General features: G+C 40.4%; 1 protein-coding gene across 5 annotated transcripts in view; it reads right to left on the bottom strand.

The window, feature by feature from the left end:
• Positions 1-25,000, bottom strand: part of rgs3a (regulator of G protein signaling 3a) — a 336,515-nt gene that overhangs the window by 120,361 nt on the left and 191,154 nt on the right. For all 5 annotated transcript variants that reach the window (XM_061927475.1, XM_061927478.2, XM_061927477.2 and 2 more), the window contains one exon: positions 2,109-3,044. In XM_061927475.1, coding sequence (XP_061783459.1) covers positions 2,109-3,044 — 936 coding nt within the window. The remainder of the gene's footprint in view (positions 1-2,108; positions 3,045-25,000) is intronic.

Here is a 25,000-nt window from a genome sequence, read left to right as displayed (position 1 = left end):
TTTACTTTTTAATGATGTTCTAATGTCAATATGAGCCTGTGAAGCCTGTGTATGAGCACCAAATATGGTAATAATCTATAATATTCCTCACTTTGAGAGAATATGCATTCAGACGGTCACTTTTAAAGATTTTTCGTGGCGTCATGAAGTAAAAGCCTCCTTCCTCATGATACCATCTCAGACCCACCATGTGCAGTGCAAATGTTTTGCCACTCGCCAAGATTTAAAATTGTATTTCTCAAAATGTCCCTATAGTTTTAATAACATTTGACTTATTTTTAGTTATTGTCTTTACGTTATACTCTGAATTTTAGCATGAATAATTATATTTTGTCTATTCTAGTTTAAAAATGTTAAAATGTAGAAAATAACTGATAAAAAAATACAAAAAAATGTCAATCCCAAGAATGTTTAATATGCAAATTGAATAATGCTTGTTTCAGAATTAAGTACTTGTTTCTATTTAAAAAAAAAAAAAAAAAAAAGTCCTGCTAATTTGTAGATATAAGTAAAATTTATTTAATTAATTTCACTAAATTTGAGTATTTTTTTCTTGAAATCTAGTCTTTTTATCTTATATTTTGTCAGCTCTTGTATGCAGTGTGTATCGAACCCACCATCACCACTTTACAAAAAGGACAGCTTTGTTTTCAAAAAGCCAGGGGAAAAAAATGATAGGCTCTGGGTTGGAGGTTTTAAAGAGTAAAATTTGATTTGGAATTTGGAGTCAGATTGAGGTCACGTCTGGAGTTACTGCAGCGCTTCGAGAAGGTATTATGTCAGTGAGGCATCCCGGGAACGGTGAAAGCATGAAAATGTGTGTGTTCGTGGATTAAGCTTCGGATTCCAATTTCAGGGTCATGTTTATGTTTGCAGTGTCAACTGTGAACATGTTTTATCGTGCGTCCCCACAACTACAGGAACAGGAAACATGATTTTACACATAACAGAGCCAATTTATTTTCTACCACTTTTCTTTAATAATTTTGACAAAATAATAGAATGATAAATGACACAATATGTTACTGCATACATCAGCAGACTAATTAGGAGCCTTTGTTTGTTTACTTACTACCAAAAGAAAAGTTATCTTGTATTTTCACTTTTTTATTTACATTACTTAACAAGAAACATATGTTTAATGTACCCTAAGATTTTTTGTTAAAATAAAGCCAATAATGCAATTTTTTTTGTGGTCCCCTTTATTTAAAAAAGTACCGAAAAGTATCGAAATAATTTTAGTAGCGGTACCTACTCAGTGGCCTAGTGGTTAGAGTGTCCGCCCTGAGATCGGTAGGTTGTGAGGCCGAGTCATACCAAAGACTATAAAAATGAGACTCATTACCTCCCTGCTTGGCATTCAGCATCAAGGGTTGGAATTGGGGGTTAAATCACCAAAAATGATTCCTGGGCGCGGCCACTGCTGCTGCCCACTGCTCCCCTCACCTCCCAGGGGGTGAACAAGGTGATGGGTCAAATGCAGAGGACAAATTTCACCACACCTAGTGTGTGTGTGACAATCATTGGTACCTTAACTTAACTTAACAAAAGATTGGTATCGTTACAACACTAAACAAGACTAATCCAAAAACATGGCGGCCATCAAGTAAAGTTAAAGTGAAGTGAATTATATTTATATAGCGCTTTCACATAGTGAAACCCAATATCTAAGTTACATTTAAACCAGTGTGGGTGGCACTGGGAGAAGGTGGGTAAAGTGCCTTGCCCAAGGACACAACGGCAGTGACTAGGATGGCGGAAGCGGGGATCGAACCTGGAACCCTCAAGTTGCTGGCACGGCCACTCTACCAACCGAGCTATACCGCCCCAAAGTTAAAGCTAAAGTACCAATGATTGTTACACACACACTAGGTGTGGATAAATGTGTCCTCTGCATTTGACCCATCCCCTTGTTCACGCCCTGGGAGGTGAGGGGAGCAGTGAGCAGCAGCGGTGGCCACGCCCGGGAATCATTTTTGGCGATTTAGTAAGACGCCCTAGCAATGTAGCAAGTCACTGATCATTTTTAAAATGATTATAAATGTTTGTTTACATTTTTAGCCACAACCCACAAGCAAGTTTGAAATCGTATGCAAGGATGCGCTTACCTTCCTGCCAGAGAAGAGCATACACAGCTGATGCATCGAGCCGCCATTCTTGGTCAGCTCCTTCTTCAGGGTCTTGGGCGAGGGAAGCGTCCAGCCGCCCTTGTGTCGCGCCCCGCCCACCTCCAGGCAGTTGATGGCGTTGTCCGAGGTGAAACACGGCGTGCGGGGGTCCTGCAGCAGGCTGCCCTCGCTGTGGGTGCGCCGGCGCAGGGAGTTCTGCACGCTCAGGCCGCCGCCGCCGCCGCCGTGCTTCTCGCAGGTGGCGCCCTCCACCATGGAGCGCCGCTTGCTGTCGCTGCGCTCCAGGTAGGCGTCGTCGCTGTCGTCCTCTTCCTCGTCGTCCTCCTCGTCCTCCTCCTCGGAGTCCTCCTCGTCCTCGTCGTCGTACTCCTCCTCGTCCGTGTTGGTGGAGGAGAGGGCGTCGGCGCTGAAGGAGCGGTCCAGACGCAGCTCGGGGATGACGAATGACGACGAGGAGGACGAAGGCGGGGCGTTGGTGTCCGGCGGTTCGGAGGCGTTGTCCTCATCTGGGACGGACACCACGAAGTTGACCTCGTCTTCTTCCAGCTCACTCTTCCTGCTCATGCCGTCCTCTTCCTCATACTCTCGCCTGTCCTCTCTCCAGATCTCCATCTCATGTCCCTCCATGCTTTTCCAGTCCTCGCCCTCGGTGGAGGGCGGCGGCGTGGGCGGCACCTTATGCCGCTCCTCGGACCCCCCCAGGCTACCGAGGGGCAAGTACACCTCATGCAGAGGGGTGAGCGGCTCCGAGGGGTGAGAGCTGCTCAGGGTCAAGGGTTCCGAGGGACTGGACGGGTACAGGCTGCTGTCCTCGCCTTCGGAGCCCCGTGGTGGTCGGTGGAGGCAAACGCCTTCTCGGTCCGCCCCGACTCCACCCAACTCACAAGGGGGCGCATCCATCTTTGGCTCCAACATCTGTAGGGGACAGAACAAGAGACAAGCGATCAGGTTAGAACTTTACTACAACATTGGTTCTGTTGCTAAGGTCTTGTTCAATACACTTTTTTATGATGCACTGTAATTGCTGTGTTTTATAGGAATGTGTCAATCAATCACGATCAGCCTCGGACGATTTTCGTGAAAAGGTATGTGATCGCCATTGCCGATTAATACCTTATAGGCCAGTCTAGTACCCGCACTCTTTTACTATGAAGCCACGCTGTTGTAACACGTGGCTTGAAATCGTCTTGCTAAAATAAGCAGGGGCGTCCATGATAACGTTGCTTGGATGTTGCTCCAAAACCTTTCAGCATTAATGGTGCCTTCACATATGTGTAAAATACCCATGCCTTGAATACTAATACACCCCCCATACCATCACAGATGCTGGCTTTTCAACTTTGCGCCTAAAACAGTCCGGAGGGTTCTTTGCCTCTTTGGTCCGGAGGACACGACGTCCACAGTTTCCAAAAACAATTTGAAATGTGGACTCGTCAGACCACAGAACACTTTTACACTTTGCATCAGTCCATCTTAGATGAGCTCAGGCCCAGCGAAGCCGTCAGTGTTTCTGGGTGTTGTTGATAAATGGCTTTGGCTTTGCATTGTAGAGTTTTAACTTGCACTTACAGATGTAGCGACGAACTGTAGTTACTGACAACGGTTTTCTGAAGTGTCCCTGAGTCCCTGTAGTGATATCCTTTACACGCTGATGTCGCTTTTTAATGCAGTACCACCTGAATGATCGAAGGTCACAGGCATTCAATGTTGGTTTTCAGCCTTGCCGCTTGCATGCAGTGACTTCTCCAGATTCTCTGAACCTTTTGATGATATTACGGACCGTAGATGGTGAAATCCCTAAATTCCTTGCAATTGCTCGCTGAAAAATGTCGTTCTTAAACTGTTCGACAATTTGCTCACGCATTTGTTCACAAGGTGGTGACCCTCGCCCCATCCTTGTTTGTGAATGACTGAGCATTTCACGGAAGCTGCTTTTATACCCACCTGTTCCCAATTAGCCCGTTCACCTGTGGGATGTTCCAAATAAGTGTTTCATGAGCATTCCTCAACTTTCTCAGTCTTTTTTGCCACTTGTGCCAGCTTTTTTTAAACACGTTGCAGGCATCAAATTCCAAATGAGCTAATATTTGCAAAAAATAAAGTTTTCCAGTTCGAACATTAAGTATCTTGTCTTTGCAGTCTACTCAATTGAATATAAGTTGTGATATCCTTTACACACTGATGTCGCTTTTTGATGCAGTACCGCCTGAGGGATCCTTATAATGCCGATCCACTCTGGCTGACACAATTTTTAGTACACCAGCTGAAAAGCGGCTAGCAGCTAATTGGATGTCTCCATACACAGTGTGGAGTCGCTTCACTAAGCTAAAAAATAATCACATCCATCACAGCGAAGGCCCAAGACATTGATACAATGTTGATTATTTGGCAAACAACGTTGCAAAACCGATGTGTTTGTAAATCGAGACAACGGTGGTGTCTTAACGTTGGAGCAAACTTGCCAACCTTGAGACCTCCGATTTCGGGGGGTGGGGGGGTGGGGGGGGGCGTGGTTGGGGGCGTGGTTAAGAGGGGAGGAGTATATTTACAGCTAGAATTGACCAAGTCAAGTATTTCATATATATATATATATATATATATATATATATATATATAAGAAATACTTGACTTTCAGTGAATTCTAGCTATATATATATATATATATATATATATATATATATATACATTTTTTTTTTTACTTTATTATATATATATATATATATATATATATATATATATATATATATATATATATATATATATATATATATATATATATATACAGGTAAAAGCCAGTAAATTAGAATATTTTGAAAAACTTGATTTATTTCAGTAATTGCATTCAAAAGGTGTAACTTGTACATTATATTTATTCATTGCACACAGACTGATGCATTCAAATGTTTATTTCATTTAATTTTGATGATTTGAAGTGGCAACAAATGAAAATCCAAAATTCCGTGTGTCACAAAATTAGAATATTACTTAAGGCTAATACAAAAAAGGGATTTTTAGAAATGTTGGCCAACTGAAAAGTATGAAAATGAAAAATATGAGCATGTACAATACTCAATACTTGGTTGGAGCTCCTTTTGCCTCAATTACTGCGTTAATGCGGCGTGGCATGGAGTCGATGAGTTTCTGGCACTGCTCAGGTGTTATGAGAGCCCAGGTTGCTCTGATAGTGGCCTTCAACTCTTCTGCGTTTTTGGGTCTGGCATTCTGCATCTTCCTTTTCACAATACCCCACAGATTTTCTATGGGGCTAAGGTCAGGGGAGTTGGCGGGCCAATTTAGAACAGAAATACCATGGTCCGTAAACCAGGCACGGGTAGATTTTGCGCTGTGTGCAGGCGCCAAGTCCTGTTGGAACTTGAAATCTCCATCTCCATAGAGCAGGTCAGCAGCAGGAAGCATGAAGTGCTCTAAAACTTGCTGGTAGACGGCTGCGTTGACCCTGGATCTCAGGAAACAGAGTGGACCGACACCAGCAGATGACATGGCACCCCAAACCATCACCCAACCATGCAAATTTTGCATTTCCTTTGGAAATCGAGGTCCCAGAGTCTGGAGGAAGACAGGAGAGGCACAGGATCCACGTTGCCTGAAGTCTAGTGTAAAGTTTCCACCATCAGTGATGGTTTGGGGTGCCATGTCATCTGCTGCTGTCGGTCCACTCTGTTTCCTGAGATCCAGGGTCAACGCAGCCGTCTACCAGCAAGTTTTAGAGCACTTCATGCTTCCTGCTGCTGACCTGCTCTATGGAGATGGAGATTTCAAGTTCCAACAGGACTTGGCGCCTGCACACAGCGCAAAATCTACCCGTGCCTGGTTTACGGACCATGGTATTTCTGTTCTAAATTGGCCCGCCAACTCCCCTGACCTTAGCCCCATAGAAAATCTGTGGGGTATTGTGAAAAGGAAGATGCAGAATGCCAGACCCAAAAACGCAGAAGAGTTGAAGGCCACTATCAGAGCAACCTGGGCTCTCATAACACCTGAGCAGTGCCAGAAACTCATCGACTCCATGCCACGCCGCATTAACGCAGTAATTGAGGCAAAAGGAGCTCCAACCAAGTATTGAGTATTGTACATGCTCATATTTTTCATTTTCATACTTTTCAGTTGGCCAACATTTCTAAAAATCCCTTTTTTGTATTAGCCTTAAGTAATATTCTAATTTTGTGACACACGGAATTTTGGATTTTCATTTGTTGCCACTTCAAATCATCAAAATTAAATGAAATAAACATTTGAATGCATCAGTCTGTGTGCAATGAATAAATATAATGTACAAGTTACACCTTTTGAATGCAATTACTGAAATAAATCAAGTTTTTCAAAATATTCTAATTTAATGGCTTTTACCTGTATATATATATATATATATATATGTCTTAATAAGGTTATCCAAAAAATAGTGCTCGATACCGTAGTAGAGCGCAATATATGTATGTGTGGGAAAAAAATCACAAGACTACTTCATCTCTACAGGCCTGTTTCATGAGGGGTTCCCTCAATCATCAGGAGATTTTAATGGGAGCATTCACATACCATGGTTTATATAGGGCACAGAGTGGGTGGGTACAGGCTGGCGTAGGGGCGTGGTGATTGGCTCATGTGTTACCTAGGAGGTGTTTCCGTCTGTGGCGGCATGCTGATACAATTTCGCTGCGCTTGTTAAGGGATGACAGGTCTGGACGGTATATAATAAACAGTTTCTCTTTCAAGCATAGGTTGCATCTTTTATTACCACTATTGTAAGGTGTGCTGGATGCAAGAATTTGCCATGTTATTGAATATTCAACATTATTGTCTTTGAGGTCCCAAATGTGTTTGCTGAGTTCTGTGGTATTCCGCAGGTTTTGGTTCCTGAAAGAAGCCTTGTGATTGTTCCATCTGGTTTTAAACTCTCCCTCGGTTAATCCTACATATGTGTCGGATGTGTTAATGTCCTTGCGTGTTACCTTAGATTGGTAAACAACTGATGTTTGTAAGCACCCACCGTTGAGAGGGCAATCAGGTTTCTTGCGGCAGTTGCAGCCTTTGTTGGTTTTGGGGTCGCTCTGTCCGGGGGCCGACGGCTCATTTGCAATTGTTTTGTTGTGGTTTGAGATAATTTGTCGTATATTGTTCATACAGCTGTAGCTCAATTTAATGTTGTTCTTGTTGAATACTTTTCTTAGGGTGTTGCCTTTGGGGAAGTGTTTGTCAATCAGACTGAGGAATTTGTGGCCAATGTTAGTTGAGACGTTTTTGCTGTATGGGGGGTTGTACCAGATGATGTTGTTTCGTTTTCTGTTCTTTTTTGATTGGTTTCCTGGCGTGGGTTCATAGGTGAGGGTGAAATTGTATCCGCTTTCATCAAGGGCTTTTTGGTACGGGGGGGTTGCTTGGTCAAATTCAGCTTTGCTAGATGACAGCATCGATAGCCTTTTATTAATTCCGGTAGGTATTCTTTTCGTGGTGGTGGGTGGGTGGTTGCTGTCATGGTGCACGTATTGGAGTGTTGTGTTGGATTTCGTGAATGGTTGAAGGAAGCCTTCATCACATTGAAGGACCACAAACCCAACTTCGCAAATAACCCAACATGCCGACTAATAAACCCAACTAAATCTGAAATAGGAAAAATCAGCAAAATAATCCTGGACAGAGTCAACACAAAAATCAAGGACAAAACACCACTCAACCAATGGAGAAATACAGCAGCAGTAATCAAATGGTTCAACAACATCCAAGACAAACAACAGCACAACTTTATCTCCTTCGATATCGAAGAATTTTACCCTTCCATCACGCAAGACCTACTGACTCAAGCACTAGACTTTGCCTCTGACTACGACTCAATCACAGGCAACGAAAAAAACATCATCATCCACGCAAAAAACTCCATACTCATCCACAACAGTACACCATGGCAAAAAAAGAACAACTCAACATTTGACGTCACTATGGGAAGTTTTGACGGAGCAGAAACGTGTGAACTCGTTGGGAGTTTCCTCCTCTCCCAGCTTGCTAGCCTCAACCTGAACCTTGGTATTTACCGTGATGACGGACTGGCAGTGTGTCGCGCCTCGCCAAGGAGCAGCGAGAATACCAAGAAGCGCATATGCCAAATTTTCAAAGAGATCGGCCTACGGATCACGATTGAAGCCAACAAGCAAACCGTCAACTTCCTCGACGTCACTTTCAACCTGAGAAATAACAGCTACCAACCATTCACGAAATCCAACACAACACTCCAATACGTGCACCATGACAGCAACCACCCACCCACCACCACGAAAAGAATACCTACCGGAATTAATAAAAGGCTATCGATGCTGTCATCTAGCAAAGCTGAATTTGACCAAGCAACCCCCCCGTACCAAAAAGCCCTTGATGAAAGCGGATACAATTTCACCCTCACCTATGAACCCACGCCAGGAAACCAACCAAAAAAGAACAGAAAACGAAACAACATCATCTGGTACAACCCCCCATACAGCAAAAACGTCTCAACTAACATTGGCCACAAATTCCTCAGTCTGATTGACAAACACTTCCTCAAAGGCAACACCCTAAGAAAAGTATTCAACAAGAACAACATTAAATTGAGCTACAGCTGTATGAACAATATACGACAAATTATCTCAAACCACAACAAAACAATTGCAAATGAGCAGTCGGCCCCCGGACAGAGCGACCCCAAAACCAACAAAGGCTGCAACTGCCGCAAGAAACCTGATTGCCCTCTCAACGGTGGGTGCTTACAAACATCAGTTGTTTACCAATCTAAAGTAACACGCAAGGACATTAACACATCCGACACATATGTAGGATTAACCGAGGGAGAGTTTAAAACCAGATGGAACAATCACAAGGCTTCTTTCAGGAACCAAAACCTGCGGAATACCACAGAACTCAGCAAACACATTTGGGACCTCAAAGACAATAATGTTGAATATTCAATAACATGGCAAATTCTTGCATCCAGCACACCTTACAATAGTGGTAATAAAAGATGCAACCTATGCTTGAAAGAGAAACTGTTTATTATATACCGTCCAGACCTGTCATCCCTCAACAAGCGCAGCGAAATTGTATCAGCATGCCGCCACAGACGGAAACACCTCCTAGGTAACACATGAGCCAATCACCACGCCCCTACGCCAGCCTGTACCCACCCACTCTGTGCCTTATATAAACCATGGTATGTGAATGCTCCCATTAAAATCTCCTGATGATTGAGGGAACCCCTCATGAAACAGGCCTGTAGAGATGAAGTAGTCTTGTGATTTTTTTCCCACACATACATATATATATATATATATATATATATATATATATATATATATATATATATATATATATATATATTAGAGAAATACTTGAATTTCAGTGTTCATTTATTTACACATATATACACACAAAACACTCATCTACTCATTGTTGAGTTAAGGGTTGAATTGTCCATCCTTGTTCTATTCTCTGTCACTATTTTTCTAACAATGCTGAACACCCTCTCTGATGATGCATTCTGCTTCGTCTCCTTGTTGTGTGCGCAGTTGTGCACTGCACTCTCTAAAAGCCCTAGATGTTATTGTCACATATGCATGCACAGTAGATGGCAGTATTGTCCTGTTTAAGAGTGTCACAACATTGCTGTTTACGGCAGACAAACTGCTTTACGGTAGACGAAAACGTGACTGCTGTTGTTGTGTGTTGTTATCACGCTGGGAGGACGTTAATGAAACTGCCTAACAATAAACCCACATAAGAAACCAAGAACTCGCCCTCGATCATTCTACAGTTATAACATGATTGGGCAGGCACGCTGTTTATATTGTGGGAAAGCGGACGTGAAAACAGGCTGTAGACACGTCACTCAGGTCCGTCTGAATTTCGGGAGATTTTCGGGAGAAAATTTGTCCCGGGAGGTTTTCGGGAGAGGCGCTGAATTTCGGGAGTCTCCCGGAAAATCCGGGAGGGTTGGCAAGTATGCGTTGGAGCCACGTTGTTGGTTGGGAAATGACCAAATTTCAAAGGTCAAATCAACGTCACAACCTGACATTGAATAAACGTCGTCAAAAAGCATGTTGTTCCGTTCAGGATCAAATTCAACACAGTTCTTAACATTGTTTTAATATCTTGTGCCTGCTCGAGTATCTTAACCCACAGGGGATAAAGGCTGACTTTTCTGTCCTTCAATAGTTTTGCTGTATTTTTGCCCATCATTTTTGTTGTTACTCCATACACATGATTTTTCCTAAGAGGAGTTTTGTCACGTTGAATTTTAAAATTCCAACGTCCAATTCTTTCAAATTTGTACGATACATTGGCAAGTTATTCCACAATACCCCAAAGCCAGGCATGTTATAAAAAACGGATTGAAAATGGAAAAAGATGGGGGGAAAAATCTATTTTTTTGTTTTAGTATGTTTTTGTTTGAGGACAAACATGACACAAACCTTCCTAATTGTTAGAAAGCCCACTGTTTAATATGTTGGTGTGTATGCTTCACTGATGAGAGTATTTGGCGAACATCGTTTTGTCCTACTATTTATGGCGGTTCTTGAACTCACCATAGTGTGGACTGTAACAGTTTGTTTACATGTAAAAAATCTTCCACTCCTTCTCTGTCCAATTTTGTCCACAAAATCTTTTATGCTGTGCGTGAATACACAAAGGTGAGCTTTGTTGATGTTATTGACTTGTTGGAGTGCTACGCAGACATATTTGGTCAGTGCATGACTTGCAAGCTAATCGATGCTAACATGCTATTTAGGCTAGCTGTATGTACATATTGCATCATTATGCCTCATTTGTAGGTATATTTGAGCTCATTTAATTTCCTTTACATTTAATCTCTTTGTAGATCATTTAGTTTTGCATGTCTCATGACACATTATCTGTGTGTAATATTGGCTGCATTTCAGATAGTTGTTTGTGTGCCATGTTGTTCCAGACCACAGCAAACATTACCCAGCTTGCCAAAGATTGTAATAAATCCATTAAACTTTAACTTGGACACACACATCTATACATTTGGCCAGTAAAAGCCAGTAATTTCCAGGAGTTATCTCACCTTCTGAGTAGCCTCTGATTTACATTTGGGTTCTAATGTTGTAAAAATGTGTAGAATAAATATTTCACTTTAACATTTCTGTCAACGAAGATTTGCTTCAGCCTGCGACACATAATCATTTTGATAGTAGGCTATTATCGCTAATATAGGCACTTACATCATATGTTGCCTTCATTATAACACTTATATAAGACTTGTAATGTCATTTTGATAGTAGGCTATTATAGTTAATATTGACACTTACGTCATGTGTTGCCTTCATTATAACACTTATATAAGTCTTGTAATGTCATTTTGATAGTAGGCTATTATAGTTAATATAGACACTTACGTCATGTGTTGCCTTCATTATAAGACTTATATAAGACTTTTAATGTCATTTTGATAGTAGGCTATTATAGTTAATATAGACACTTACGTCATGTGTTGCCTTCATTATAAGACTTATATAAGACTTGTAATGTCACTTTGATAGTAGGCTATTATAGTTAATATAGACACTTACGTCATGTGTTGCCTTCATTATAAGACTTATATAAGACTTTTAATGTCATTTTGATAGTAGGCTATTATAGCTAATATAGACCCTTACGTCATGTGTTGCCTTCATTATAAGACTTATATAAGACTTTTAATGTAATTTTGATAGTAGGCTATTATAGCTAATATAGACACTTACGTCATGTGTTGCCTTCATTATAAGACTTCTATAAGACTTGTAATGTCATTTTGATAGTAGGCTATTATAGTTAATATTGACACTTACATCATGTGTTGCCTTCATTATAACACTTATATAAGACTTGTAATGTCATTTTGATAGTAGGCTATTATAGTTAATATAGACACTTACATCATGTGTTGCCTTCATTATAACACTTATATAAGACTTTTAATGCCATTTTGATAGTAGGCTATTATAGTTAATATAGACACTTACGTCATGTGTTGCCTTCATTATAAGACTTATATAAGACTTGTAATGTAATTTTAATAGTAGGCTATTATAGTTAATATTGACACTTACGTCATGTGTTGCCTTCATTATAACACTTATATAAGACTTGTAATGTCATTTTGATAGTAGGCTATTATAGCTAATACAGACACTTACGTCATGTGTTGCCTTCATTATAACACTTATATAAGACTTGTAATGTAATTTTGATAGTAGGCTATTATAGCTAATACAGACACTTACGTCATGTGTTGCCTTCATTATAAGACTTATATAAGACTTGTAATGTCATTTTGATAGTAGGCTATTATAGTTAATATAGAGACTTACGTCATGTGTTGCCTTCATTATAAGACTTATATAAGACTTGTAATGTCATTTTGATAGTAGGCTATTATAGCTAATACAGACACTTACGTCATGTGTTGCCCTTATTATAAGACTTACATAAGACTTTAAATGTCATTTTGATAGTAGGCTATTATAGCTAATACAGACACTTACGTCATGTGTTGCCTTCATTGTAAGACTTATATAAGACTTTTAATGTCATTTTGATAGTAGGCTATTCTAGTTAATATAGACACTTACGTCATGTGTTGCCTTCATTATAAGACTTATATAAGACTTGTAATGTCATTTTGATAGTAGGCTATTATAGTTAATATAGACACTTACGTCATGTGTTGCCTTCATTATAACACTTATATAAGACTTGTAATGTCATTTTGATAGTAGGCTATTATAGTTAATATAGAGACTTACGTCATGTGTTGCCTTCATTATAAGACTCATATAAGACTTTTAATGTCATATTGATAGTAGGCTATTATAGTTAATATAGACACTTACGTCATGTGTTGCCTTCATTATAACACTTATATAAGACTTTTAATGTCATTTTGATAGTAGGCTATTATAGTTAATATAGACACTTATGTCATGTGTTGCCTTCATTATAAGACTTATATAAGACTTGTAATGTCATTTTGATAGTAGGCTATTATAGTTAATATAGACACTTACATGTGTTGCCTTCATTATAAGACTTATATAAGACTTTTAATGTCATTTTGATAGTAGGCTATTATAGCTAATATAGACACTTACCTCATGTGTTGCCTTCATTATAAGACTTATATACGGCTTTTCATTTTTTGCGGCTCCAGACAGACCAGTTTTTTGTATTCGTGGTCCAATATGGCTCTTTTAACGTTTTGGGTTGCCCAATCCTGCCCTAATGTTTTCCACTCCACTTTCTCATGCACTCTAAATCATTACCAACGTAAAACCCAGCACCTTTATCTGCCTCTGCATGCGCTTTAAAATGTCTCTTGACAATTAATGTCACTTGCTTCTACACCGGTCTAAAACCACTTTACTGTTTTTGCTGTCTTGGGAGTCATGCCAAAGACATATTGTCTGCAATATACTGTGCAGCATGAACAAAACAAAAACTCAACAACACCCCTGAGCATCGTAGCGCGCCCTAAAAAAAAAAAAAAAAACACTCGTCACTATAATGCACAGAGAAATGCGACGCTGTCATCATGGGGGATTATGAAATAACAGCATGCAGCGTCGTGACGGCAGCTCGGATGTAAATTAACGCCAACACAGCAAAAACCTCGCAAGACACGACTCAAGAACGCACCCACCTTTAACCTCTCGAAGCCCACGGAGTCGTCAGCGGTTGGATCGTCACATGCTTCTCGAGTGGGCAAACACGGTCCACACCCACATCATCATATATGAGTTTCGGCTTCATAAAGTTCTCACCGAAGATGGATTTTAATACAGTTTCTGTGCTGCTTGGTGACTTTTACTACCTTATCTCATTACTAATATGTCTTCGGCAAATTACCAAACTGCTGAGATGAAAAACAATGTGTTTTTTTAATGTTAAGGCATTATTGCACACTTACTCCTAAGGCACTGGCAGATTAAACTACAGCCCATAATTATAATACTGTGGCCTCCACGTCGACGTGACTATTAAAATTAAGCACCGGCACTTAGAAAAAGGGCTGAAAGTTTTAGATGCGATTTGACACCATGTTGGCCCTTCTCCAGGAGGCGGCGACTCCTACAAAGTGGGCATAAAAACACATTAAAAGGAGCGCCGGGTGGCGTGGGTTGGGACTGTGAGCTGGCGAAGGAGGAGAAAGACTCACGGTCTGATTTATGCTGATGGTTTTATTTATTTGGAATAAAAAGTTGCAGTGTGAGACCTCACGTGTTCACGGCTGCACGATTCAACATGTCTGAAAAGGAGTACCGTATTTTTCGGACTATAAGTCGCAGTTTTTTTCATAGTTTGGCCGGGGGTGCGACTTATACCGTATTTTCCGCACTATAAGGCGCACCTAAAAACCACAAATTTTCTCAAAAGCTGACAGTGCGCCTTATAACCCGGTGCGCTTTATTACGATTCATTTTCATAAAGTTTCGATCTCGCAACTTCGGTAAACAGCCGCCATCTTTTTTCCCGGTAGAACAGGAAGCGCTTCTTCTTCTACGCAAGCAACCGCCAAGGAAAGCACCCGCCCCCATAGAACAGGAAGCGCTTCTTCTTCTACTGTAAGCAACCACCCGCCCCCGGAAGAAGAAGAAAAAACGCGCGGATATCACCGTACGTTTCATTTCCTGTTTACATCTGTAAAGACCACAAAATGGCTCCTACTAAGCGACAAGGATCCGGTTCATAAAAAGACGCAATCTCTCCATCCGCACACGGATTACTACCGTATTTCACAGCAACTGATATTCCTGTGAACCGCACTGTGGAACGGGAGCACGTACGGTGAATATTCGCACCACAGGGAATGAGAAGTCATCCTTCACTGTGGTTCTAGCTTGCCATGCTAACTTCCACCCATGGTGATATTCAAAAGGAAGACCTTGCCAAAAGAGACCTTTCCAGCCGGCGTCATCATAAAAGCTAACTCGAAGGGATGGATGGATGAAGAAAAGATGAGCGAGTGGTTAAGGGAAGTTTACGCGAAGAGGCCGGGTGGCTTTTTTCACACAGCTCCGAAGGCGAACACACCTTCACTAAGACGGGCAGACAGCGCCGGACGACATACGCCAACATTTGCCAGTGGATCGTAAATGCCTGGGCAGATATTTCGGTCACAACTGTGGTCCGAGCTTTCCGGAAGGCAGGATTCACAGAACTACTGGACAACAACAGCGACACTGACTCCGATGACTTCGACGAGACGGAACCGGCCATTTTGGATCCCACGCTTGCGCAACTTTTCAATTCGGACACCGAAGACGAAGAATTCGAAGGATTTACGAATGAAGAATAACTTCAGAAGGTGAGCGCTATGTTTATTTTGTGTGTTGTGACATTAACGTTCGAGCAACATTATGTTGCTATTGCTCTACACCATTTTGAATTTTACTATGTTTGTGATTGCACATTTGCGTACATTTTGGGACAGAGTTGTTAGAACGCTGGTTTTCAATATATTATTAAAGTTTGACTGAACTATCTGACTGTTTTTTTGACATTCCCTTTAGCGCAGCGTAGGCGCGGCTTATAATCCGGGGCGGCTTATTGGTGGACAAAGTTATGAAATATGTAATTCATTGAAGGTGCGGCTAATAATCCGGTGCGCCTTATAGTGCGGAAAATACGGTACTCAGGAGCGATTTATGTGTGAAATTATTAACACATTACCGTATAATTTCAAATAATATTATTTAGCTCACTCACGTAAGAGATTAGACCAGTGGTTCTTAACCTTGTTGAAGGTACCGAACCCCACCAGTTTCATATGCGCATTCACCGAACCCAAACCGTAATCATAAAATGATGTTATTATATTAAATAAATACTAATAAAGACATATTTTACAAACAAAGTGACAGGAATGTACACATGATCCCGTGTTTACATCTCATTGTGCAACATGTGAATGTTGCACAGCTCATGAAAAACAATATGTTATAGTCAGTGTAAGTGGGCCAAAACACTTATATTAGAACATAATCTCATGGAAATGACTGCTGTCATTTGATAATGATAATAAAACATTGAACTTGTTATTTAGTCAGGTTTGGGACAGGTGTGATGCAGGTCTGACGTCGCTCACACGTGCTCCACTGAATGCTCAAGGAGTTTTTGCGTTTGCTCACACAGATGGAAAATTAGAGGGAACATTGTTTGGGGGTATCCATAATACGCCGACAGGGAGAAGTTTTTATTTACACGATGAGTTGGGTGTGTCTTGACATCCGCGGCGGAGGCTCTGCCGAACCCCTAGGGTTCGATCGAACCCAGGTTAAGAACCACTGGACTAGACGTATAAGATTTCATGGGATTTAGCGATTAGGAGTGACAGATTGTTTGGTAAACGTATAGCATGTTCTATATGTTATAGTTATTTGAATGACTCTTACCATAATATGTTACATTAACATACCAGGCACGTTCTCAGTTGGTTATTTATGCCTCATATAACGTACACTTATTCAGCCTGTTGTTCACTATTCTTTATTTATTTTGAATTGCCTTTCAAATGTCTATTCTTGGTGTTGGGTTTAATCAAATACATTTCTCCAAAAAATGCGACTTATACTCCAGTGCAACTTATATATGTTTTGTTCCTTCTTTATTATGCATTTTCGGCCGGTGCGACTTTTACCCCAGAGCGACTTATACTCCGAAAAATACGGTAGGTAGATACTGATCTGGTTTAATCCTCCCGCCTATGTGTAACGTAGACGTTTTTGTCACTGCAATCTCTGGCCCTGAACAAGATTTTGTTAGTGCCTCATTTTGGTCTGCAATATTATTTATTTTTTATTATTACAAACCCCAAAATCAGTGAAGTAAGCACGTTGTGTAATACGTAAATAAAAACTAGAGATGTCCGATAATGGCTTTTTTGCCGATATCCGATTTTCCGATATTGTCCAACTCTTAATTATAATACCAATATCAACCGATACCGATATATACAATCGTGGAATTAACACATTATTATGCCTAACGTTGTTGTGATGCCCCGCTGGATGCATTAAACAATGTAACAAGGTTTTCCAAAATAAATCAACTCAAGTTATGGAAAAAAAATGCCAACATGGCACTGCCATATTTATTGTTGAAGTCACAAAGTGCATTATTTTTTTCAACATGCCTCAAAACAGCAGCTTGGAATTTGGGACATGCTCTCCCTGAGAGAGCATGAGGAGGTTGAGGTGGGCGGGTTTGGGGGGTCGGGGTTCGGGGGGTAGCGGGGGTGTATATTGTAGCATCCCGGAAGAGTTAGTGCTGCAAGGGTTTCTGGGTATTTGTTCTGTTGTGTTTATGTTGTGTTACGGTGCGGATGTTCTCCCGAAATGTGTTTGTCATTCTTGTTTGGTGTGGGTTCACAGTGTGGCGCATATTTGTAATAGTGTTAAAGTTGTTTATACGACCACCTTCAGTGTGACCTGTATGGCTGTTGACCAAGTATGCTTGCATTCACTTGTGTGTGTGAAAAGCCGTAGATATTATGTGACTGGGCCGGCACGCAAAGGAAGTACCTTTAAGGTTTATTGGCTTTCTGTAGTTCTCCCTACGTCCGTGTACACAGCGGCGTTTTAAAAAGTCATAAATTGTACTTTTTGAAAACGATTCCGATAATTTTGCAACCGATACCGATAATTTCCGATATTACATTTTAAAGCATTTATCGTCCGATAATTTGGGCAGTCCGATATTATCGGGCATCTCTAATAAAAACAGAATACAATGATTTGCAAATCCTTTTCAACTACATAACATGTAATGGTGGTTCTTTGGTAAACATGTTGCATAGATGATGTTTTACAGATCATCTTCAAGCCGCTTTCTGACAGTCGCTTCCGGATGCGCCGTTTTGTGGGCGGTCTTATTTACGTGGCTCACCTTCGACAACGTCTTTTCTCCGTCATCTTTGGTGTAGCGATGTAGCGTGCAAGGACATGGGTGGAAGAAGTGTCAAAAGATGGAGCTAACTGTTTTAATGACATTCAGACTTTACTTCAATCAATAACGGAGCAGCATCTCCTCACCCGTGGCTCACTAGTGCAACAACGCTGGAAATGTGTCCCGTGAAAAACCGTCCGATGGGAACTCTCTAATAACTAAAGTTCCTTGGGTGAATAATATAAACTCACTACAAAGGTAGTTTTTAGTGCTTCCATAGCGAGATATAAGTTAGAACTTTACGCTACTTTATATTAGAAATGGCAACAACAGAGAATGAATGCCACATAACAAGAAGATAGAGAAAAATAAGAAGCTTATCGACTACGGCATCGGCACGGACTACAGTGGCGGACGTGCGCACATTTTCAGGACTTATGCAGATCTCAAATACACATCAGCAGTTACCAGAAGGTAAGAAAAGTTGGTTTTGCATAATATTGTGAAACAAAACGCCAGATAATGTCTGCTAATGGGTGCCATTTTGCGGTCCTTATACACACACCATACTAATATTTGTATCTCTGACTATGGTAGCCGTAATGGGCCGACAATCCATCAAGCGGTGCGGCTTCAAAGTCATACTAAAACATTTTGACAGATTTTTGAGTGCCATGTGTCATGTTCTTTATTTTCAATGGAACATTTAAAGTTTTGGTGTTGTTTACTGGCGTCATATTGCAGTCTACGTGTATCTTTTATGTGTGACTACCATCTACTGGTCACACTTATCATTACACCATGTACCAAATAAATCGCTTCGAAGTCGGTAAGCACAACCAGAATTATTCCATACATTAGGCGCACTGTCGAGTTTTGAGAAAATGAAAGGATTTTAAGTGCACCTTATAGTCCGAAAAATATGGTATTCCAAATTTGATTCAAACAACCTTATTATTGAACTTTGAGGGGGAAAAATTTTCATTCTAACTTTTGCGAGGTCGTATTTTATAATTGACTGAATTATAGTATATTATAGATAAAACATCTTAAAATTTTAGCAAAAGCCCAGGCCATGATCATGTACCACCTCAAGTCGTTGTGGCCTCAAACAACCCCATAGAGCAGGGGTGTCAAACGTACGGCCCGAGGGCCGAATCAGGCCCACGAACATGTTTTATACGGCCCGCGGGATGAGTTTGCTAAGTACAAAAATTTTACCTGAAATTTTTGAATGAAAGAAACAGCTGTTCTAAATGTGTCCACTGGATGTCGCAATAGCAATTCTTTGTATCGTTGTAGATGATGCTACATATGTACAAAATAAACCACTTGATGTTAGTACATCAGTCGAGGAAAATGATCAAACTACATAAAAAACATACTGTAATTTGATATTTATATATTTTTTTTTATCTTGATGGATTGAAAATTAACACCAATGAGTTGACTGATGAACATTATCACATGATTTATTCAGAAAATATAAATAACGGCGAATAAATTGTAAAAAAAAACAATTTCAGAATGTGCTTGTTCTATTTTTAAACAAAGAAAACAATCTGAAGTCGTCTTTATTTTTAAGTTATCGTGCCGTGATTTTACCAGTCCGGCCCACTTGGGAGTAGATTTTTCTCCATGTGGCCCCCGATCTAAAATTAGTTTGACACCCCTGCCATAGAGTGTTTATGCCACGGGCTGGCCCTGTTTGGAGTGTGCGTGTCACGGCCCAGGCGCATGCCAATGCGCATCCTTCAATGAGCCCCGCGGAGCGCACCTCGGGACACGCCCCCAGCCGCGCATCTCCTGCACCCGTCTTTCCGGCGGCAACAAGCAGCTGCTTTCTATCAGCACTCAACGTACCTGGCCCTAATGAGAGGTCCTTCCTTCATAAGCCTGCTCAACCTGCTATCCGGCGCCAGAACGTAATCATCTGTTCCTGTACAGTAAGCGATCTAGCTCTATGCAACCTTGCGCTGTCTTTGTGTTCTCCACCGTTGTGTTTGATTGGTCTCGTGTCTTCCTTGTCGTCCTTCCTGCAGTCTGCCTTCGTTCCACGTGACGAGCTGTGCGTCTCGTCTTCCCCTGTGATTCCCTGTTGTTCCTCTCTGGTTCTCTGGCTGCCCCTTTTGGATTCTCGACCTCCCGCTTGGACACGGACCTTCCACGCCCCGCTTAGCCCCTGACTTCCTGCTTGTTTGACGGATCTATGAGCCTGCCCTGCCCCTTTTGGACTTGCCTCTCGCTCAACATTTATGGTCACACTCAACAGCTAATTCATACACATAGTACACACTTTTGGATTTAGTCACACTCCATTCTCTAGTTGATTATATTATATTATTGTTTGGTTATTATATATATGGTAATATAAATAATAAATACATAGAGTTATACTACGCCCCTTGTTGTCTGTGCCGTCTACTCCTCCCTGTACATTTTGGATTTAGTCACACTCCATTCTCTAGTTGATTATATTATATTATTGTTTGGTTATTATATACATGGTAATATAAATAATAAATAAATAGAGTTATACTACGCCCTTTGTTGTCTGTGCCGTCTACTCCTCCCTGTACATTTTGGATTTAGTCACATTCCATTCTCTAGTTGATTATATTATATTATTGTTTGGTTATTATATATATGGTAATATATATAATAACTACATAGAGTTATACTACGCCCCTTGTTGTCTGTGCCGTCTACTCCTCCCTGTACATTTTGGATTTAGTCACACTCCATTCTCTAGTTGATTATATTATATTATTGTTTGGTTATTATATATATGGTAATATATATAATAAATACATAGAGTTATGCTATGCCCCTTGTTGTCTGTGCCGTCTACTCCTCCCTGTACATTTTTGATTTAGTCACACTCCATTCTCTAGTTGATGATATTATCTTATTGTTTGGTTATTATGTATATGGTAATATATATAATAAATACATAGAGTTATACTACGCCCCTTGTTGTCTGTGCCGTCTACTCCTCCCTGTACATAACAGCATGAGACTAAAGAAGTGTATTGGAATATTCATCAACATGACCTATGAAATTGCTCATCCAGTAACAAAAGAAAAAAGAAGAAATGTTTAAAAATAAATAGATAAATGAAAACAATAAAGACACACATACAAAATGTCAAATAAATAAAAACAGATAGATATAATCATTGTATAATAAAAAAATAAATGCCTAAGACTAAGCAAAAACGTATTACTTATTAAATTATCAAATATATGCAGGATGATTGATAGACATTATGGATTTATTAACAGCTACGAATATTTAAATAAAAAAATGTCAACAATAAGAGTTTGTCCTTTAGAGCAGAGTGTAGGAGAAGCACCACTATATGAAGCAGAGCTCAAGGCGAGTCCATTAAAAGGCACATTGGTTATTTACTGGACTCATGAGTGGATCTATGAATTAATAAGATGAGTCCGAGCAAATCAATTTGGCCTTCTCTGAGTTGCGCTGCGAGCCTCGTGAACGGGCCTCATTGTGCTTTTTCGGGGCCGACCCATGACGATGGACGGCAGTCACAAGATGCCGCGCTCTAATTGGAAAGAAGGGCCAGTTTGTTTGTGCACTTTTAAAGCATCACAAATGAGTTTTCACGCAAGACTGTGCTCACCTCGAACATGCCGATTTTCGACATTTGACTTATATGCGGGGATTACACACATTCCTATCTATTTATGAAAGCGACAAAGCATCACACTGCATGTTTTGTGATGCCGCATAACTAGCTAGCCAGCTAGATTATCCACCCCTGAACACAGGACAGCTTTGTGAGCAACGCGTCAGCTGTACATTACAAAAAGTCAGTGTTCAAAAACAAGAAAAAAAAAATACAAAAATGAGGGGTATTTTATTTGAACTAAGCAAAATTATCAATAGAACAATAACATTTGGCTTATCAAGACTTTCCAAAACACGTAAAATTAAAGCTGCAAGCAGCGATGGACGGGACCGACTTTAACAGCACATAAAATCCAAACCGGAGCAGTAATTAAAACTCTTTGGTCAACTTTTAATCAGAAGGGTCCAATCTTTTTCCTGTGCTAGTTTGAAGCCGACACGACAAACGCGCTCAGAGGAGATAATGTTTGAAAAAGGGTGACCAGTTTTTACAAAACTTTTGTTTTGAAGGGGGAATTGCAAACTTCCTGTTGATTTTTGCTGGGATTGTCAATATATGAAATGTAGGTCTAAGTAAGACCTACATAGAGGTTTTTGTTTCATGTCTCTACGACATTCCTACTGGGAGTTACAGGCAGTTTTGTTTGTGTTTTCTTCCTAGGAGCAGTTTTGTCTGTGTTTTATTCCTAGGGGGCGCTAGAGCTAGAGCGCAATTTTGAGTTTTGGGGTTTGCCTTTTTTATTAGATCGCAATTTTCACCAGTCCTGATGTGTGTGTCCAGTTTGGTGAGTTTTGAAGCATGTTAAGGGGGTCAAATTACAGCTCAAAGAGGCAAAAGTGACTGTTTTTACAAAACGTTTGTTTTGAAGGGAGAATAGCCAACTTCCTGTTGATTTTAGCTGAAGGATGTTATTGTATGAAATCTAGGTGTAAGTGAGACATACATAGAGGTTTTTGTTTCATGTCGCTACGACATTCCTACTGGAAGGCAGTTTTGTCTGTGTTTTCTTCCTAGGGGGCGCTAGAGCGCATTTTTGAGTTTTGGGGCTAGGTTTTTTATTAGATCGCAATTTTTGCCAGTCCTGATGTGTGTGTCAAATATGGTGAGTTTTGAAGCATGTTAAGGGGGTCAAATTACAGCTCAAAGAGGCGGCAGTATAATAATAATAACAACTTTTGTTTTGAAGGGAGATTGCAAACTTCCTGTTGATTTTTGCTGGAGGTTGTCAGTGTATGAAATGTAGGTCTAAGTGAGACCTACATAGAAGTTTTTGTTTCATGTCTCTACGACATTCCTAATGGACATTACAGGCAGTTTTGTCTGAGTTTTCTTCCTAGGAGCAGTTGTGTCTGTGTTTTCTTCCTAGGGGGCACTAGAGCGCAATTTTGAGTTTTGGGGTTGGGTTTTTTATTACATCGCAATTTTTGCCAGTCCTGATGTGTGTGTCCAGTTTGGTGAGTTTTGAAGCATGTTAAGGGGGTCAAATTACAGCTCAAAGAGGCAAAAGTGACTGTTTTTACAAAACTTTTGTTTTGAAGGGGGAATTGTCAACTAGCTGTTGATTTTTGCTGAAGGATGTTAATGTATGAAATCTAGGTCTAAGTGAGACATACAAAGAGGTTTTTGTTTCATGTCGCTACGACATTCTTACTGGAAGGCAATTTTGTCTGTGTTTTCTTCCTAGGGGGCGCTAGAGCGCATTTTTGAGTTTTGGGGCTAGGTTTTTTATTAGATCGCAATGTTTGCCAGTCTTGATGTGTGTGTCAAATATGGTGAGTTTTGAAGCATGTTAAGGCGGTCAAATTACAGCTCAAAGAGGCGGCAGTATAATAATAATAACAACTTTTGTTTTGAAGGGAGATTGCAAACCTTACTGTTGATTTTTGCTGGAGGTTGTCAATATATGAAATGTAGGTCTAAGTGAGACCTACATAGAGGTTTTTGTTTCATGTCGCTACGACATTCCTAATGGAAGTTGGCAGTTTTGTCTGAGTTTTCTTCCTCGGAGCAGTTGTGTCTGTGTTTTCTTCCTAGGGGGCGCTAGAGCGCAATTTTGAGTTTTAGGGTTGTGTTTTTTTTATTACATCGCAATTTTTGCCAGTCCTGATGTGTGTGTCCAGTTTGGTGAGTTTTGAAGCATGTTAAGGGGGTCAAATTACAGCTCAAAGAGGCAAAAGTGACTGTTTTTACAAAACGTTTGTTTTGAAGGGAGAATAGCCAACTTCCTGTTGATTTTAGCTGAAGGATGTTATTGTATGAAATCTAGGTCTAAGTGAGACCTACATAGAGGTTTTTGTTTCATGTCGCTACGACATTCCTACTGGAAGGCAATTTTGTCTGTGTTTTCTTCCTTGGGGGCGCTAGAGCGCATTTTTGAGTTTTGGGGCTAGGTTTTTTATTAGATCGCAATTTTTGCCAGTCCTGATGTGTGTGTCAAATATGGTGAGTTTTGAAGCATGTTAAGGGGATCAAATTACAGCTCAAAGAGGCGGCAGTATAATAATAATAACAACTTTTGTTTTGAAGGGGGATTGCAAACTTCATGTTGATTTTTGCTGGGGGTTGTCAGTGTATGAAATGTAGGTCTAAGTGAGACCTACATAGAGGTTTTTGTTTCATGTCTCTACGACATTCCTACTGGAAGTTACAGGCAGTTTTGTCTGAGTTTTCTTCCTAGGAGCAGTTGTATCTGTGTTTTTTCCTAGGGGGCGCTAGAGCGCAATTTTGAGTTTTGGGGTTGGGTTTTTTTATTAGATCGCAATTTTTGCCAGTCCTGATGTGTGTGTCCAGTTTGGTGAGTTTTGAAGCATGTTAAGGGGGTCAAATTACAGCTCAAAGAGGCAAAAGTGACTGTTTTTACAAAACGTTTGTTTTGAAGGGAGAATAGCCAACTTCCTGTTGATTTTAGCTGAAGGATGACAATGTATGAAATATAGGTCTAAGTGAGACCTACATAGAGGTTTTTGTTTCATGTCGCTACGACATTCCTACTGGAAGACAGTTTTGTCTGTGTTTTCTTCCTAGGGGACGCTAGAGCGCATTTTTGAGTTTTGGGGCTAGGTTTTTTATTAGATCGCAATTTTTGCCAGTCCTGATGTGTGTGTCAAATATGGTGAGTTTTGAAGCATGTTAAATGGGTCAAATTACAGCTCAAAGAGGCGGCGGAATAATAATAATAAAACCTTACAAATACAATAGGGTCCTCTGTCCCAAAGGGACATTGTGGTCCCTAATTAGATAACCTCAATGAAGCCAAAAATACCTTTAAATAAGTATATTCTCACTCATAAC

This window comes from Nerophis lumbriciformis, linkage group LG32 (assembly GCF_033978685.3).
Source record: "Nerophis lumbriciformis linkage group LG32, RoL_Nlum_v2.1, whole genome shotgun sequence".
NCBI lineage: Eukaryota > Metazoa > Chordata > Actinopteri > Syngnathiformes > Syngnathidae > Nerophis > Nerophis lumbriciformis.
The sequence above is the reverse complement of the archived record's forward strand: the minus strand, read 5'-3'. Positions and strand labels throughout refer to the sequence as shown.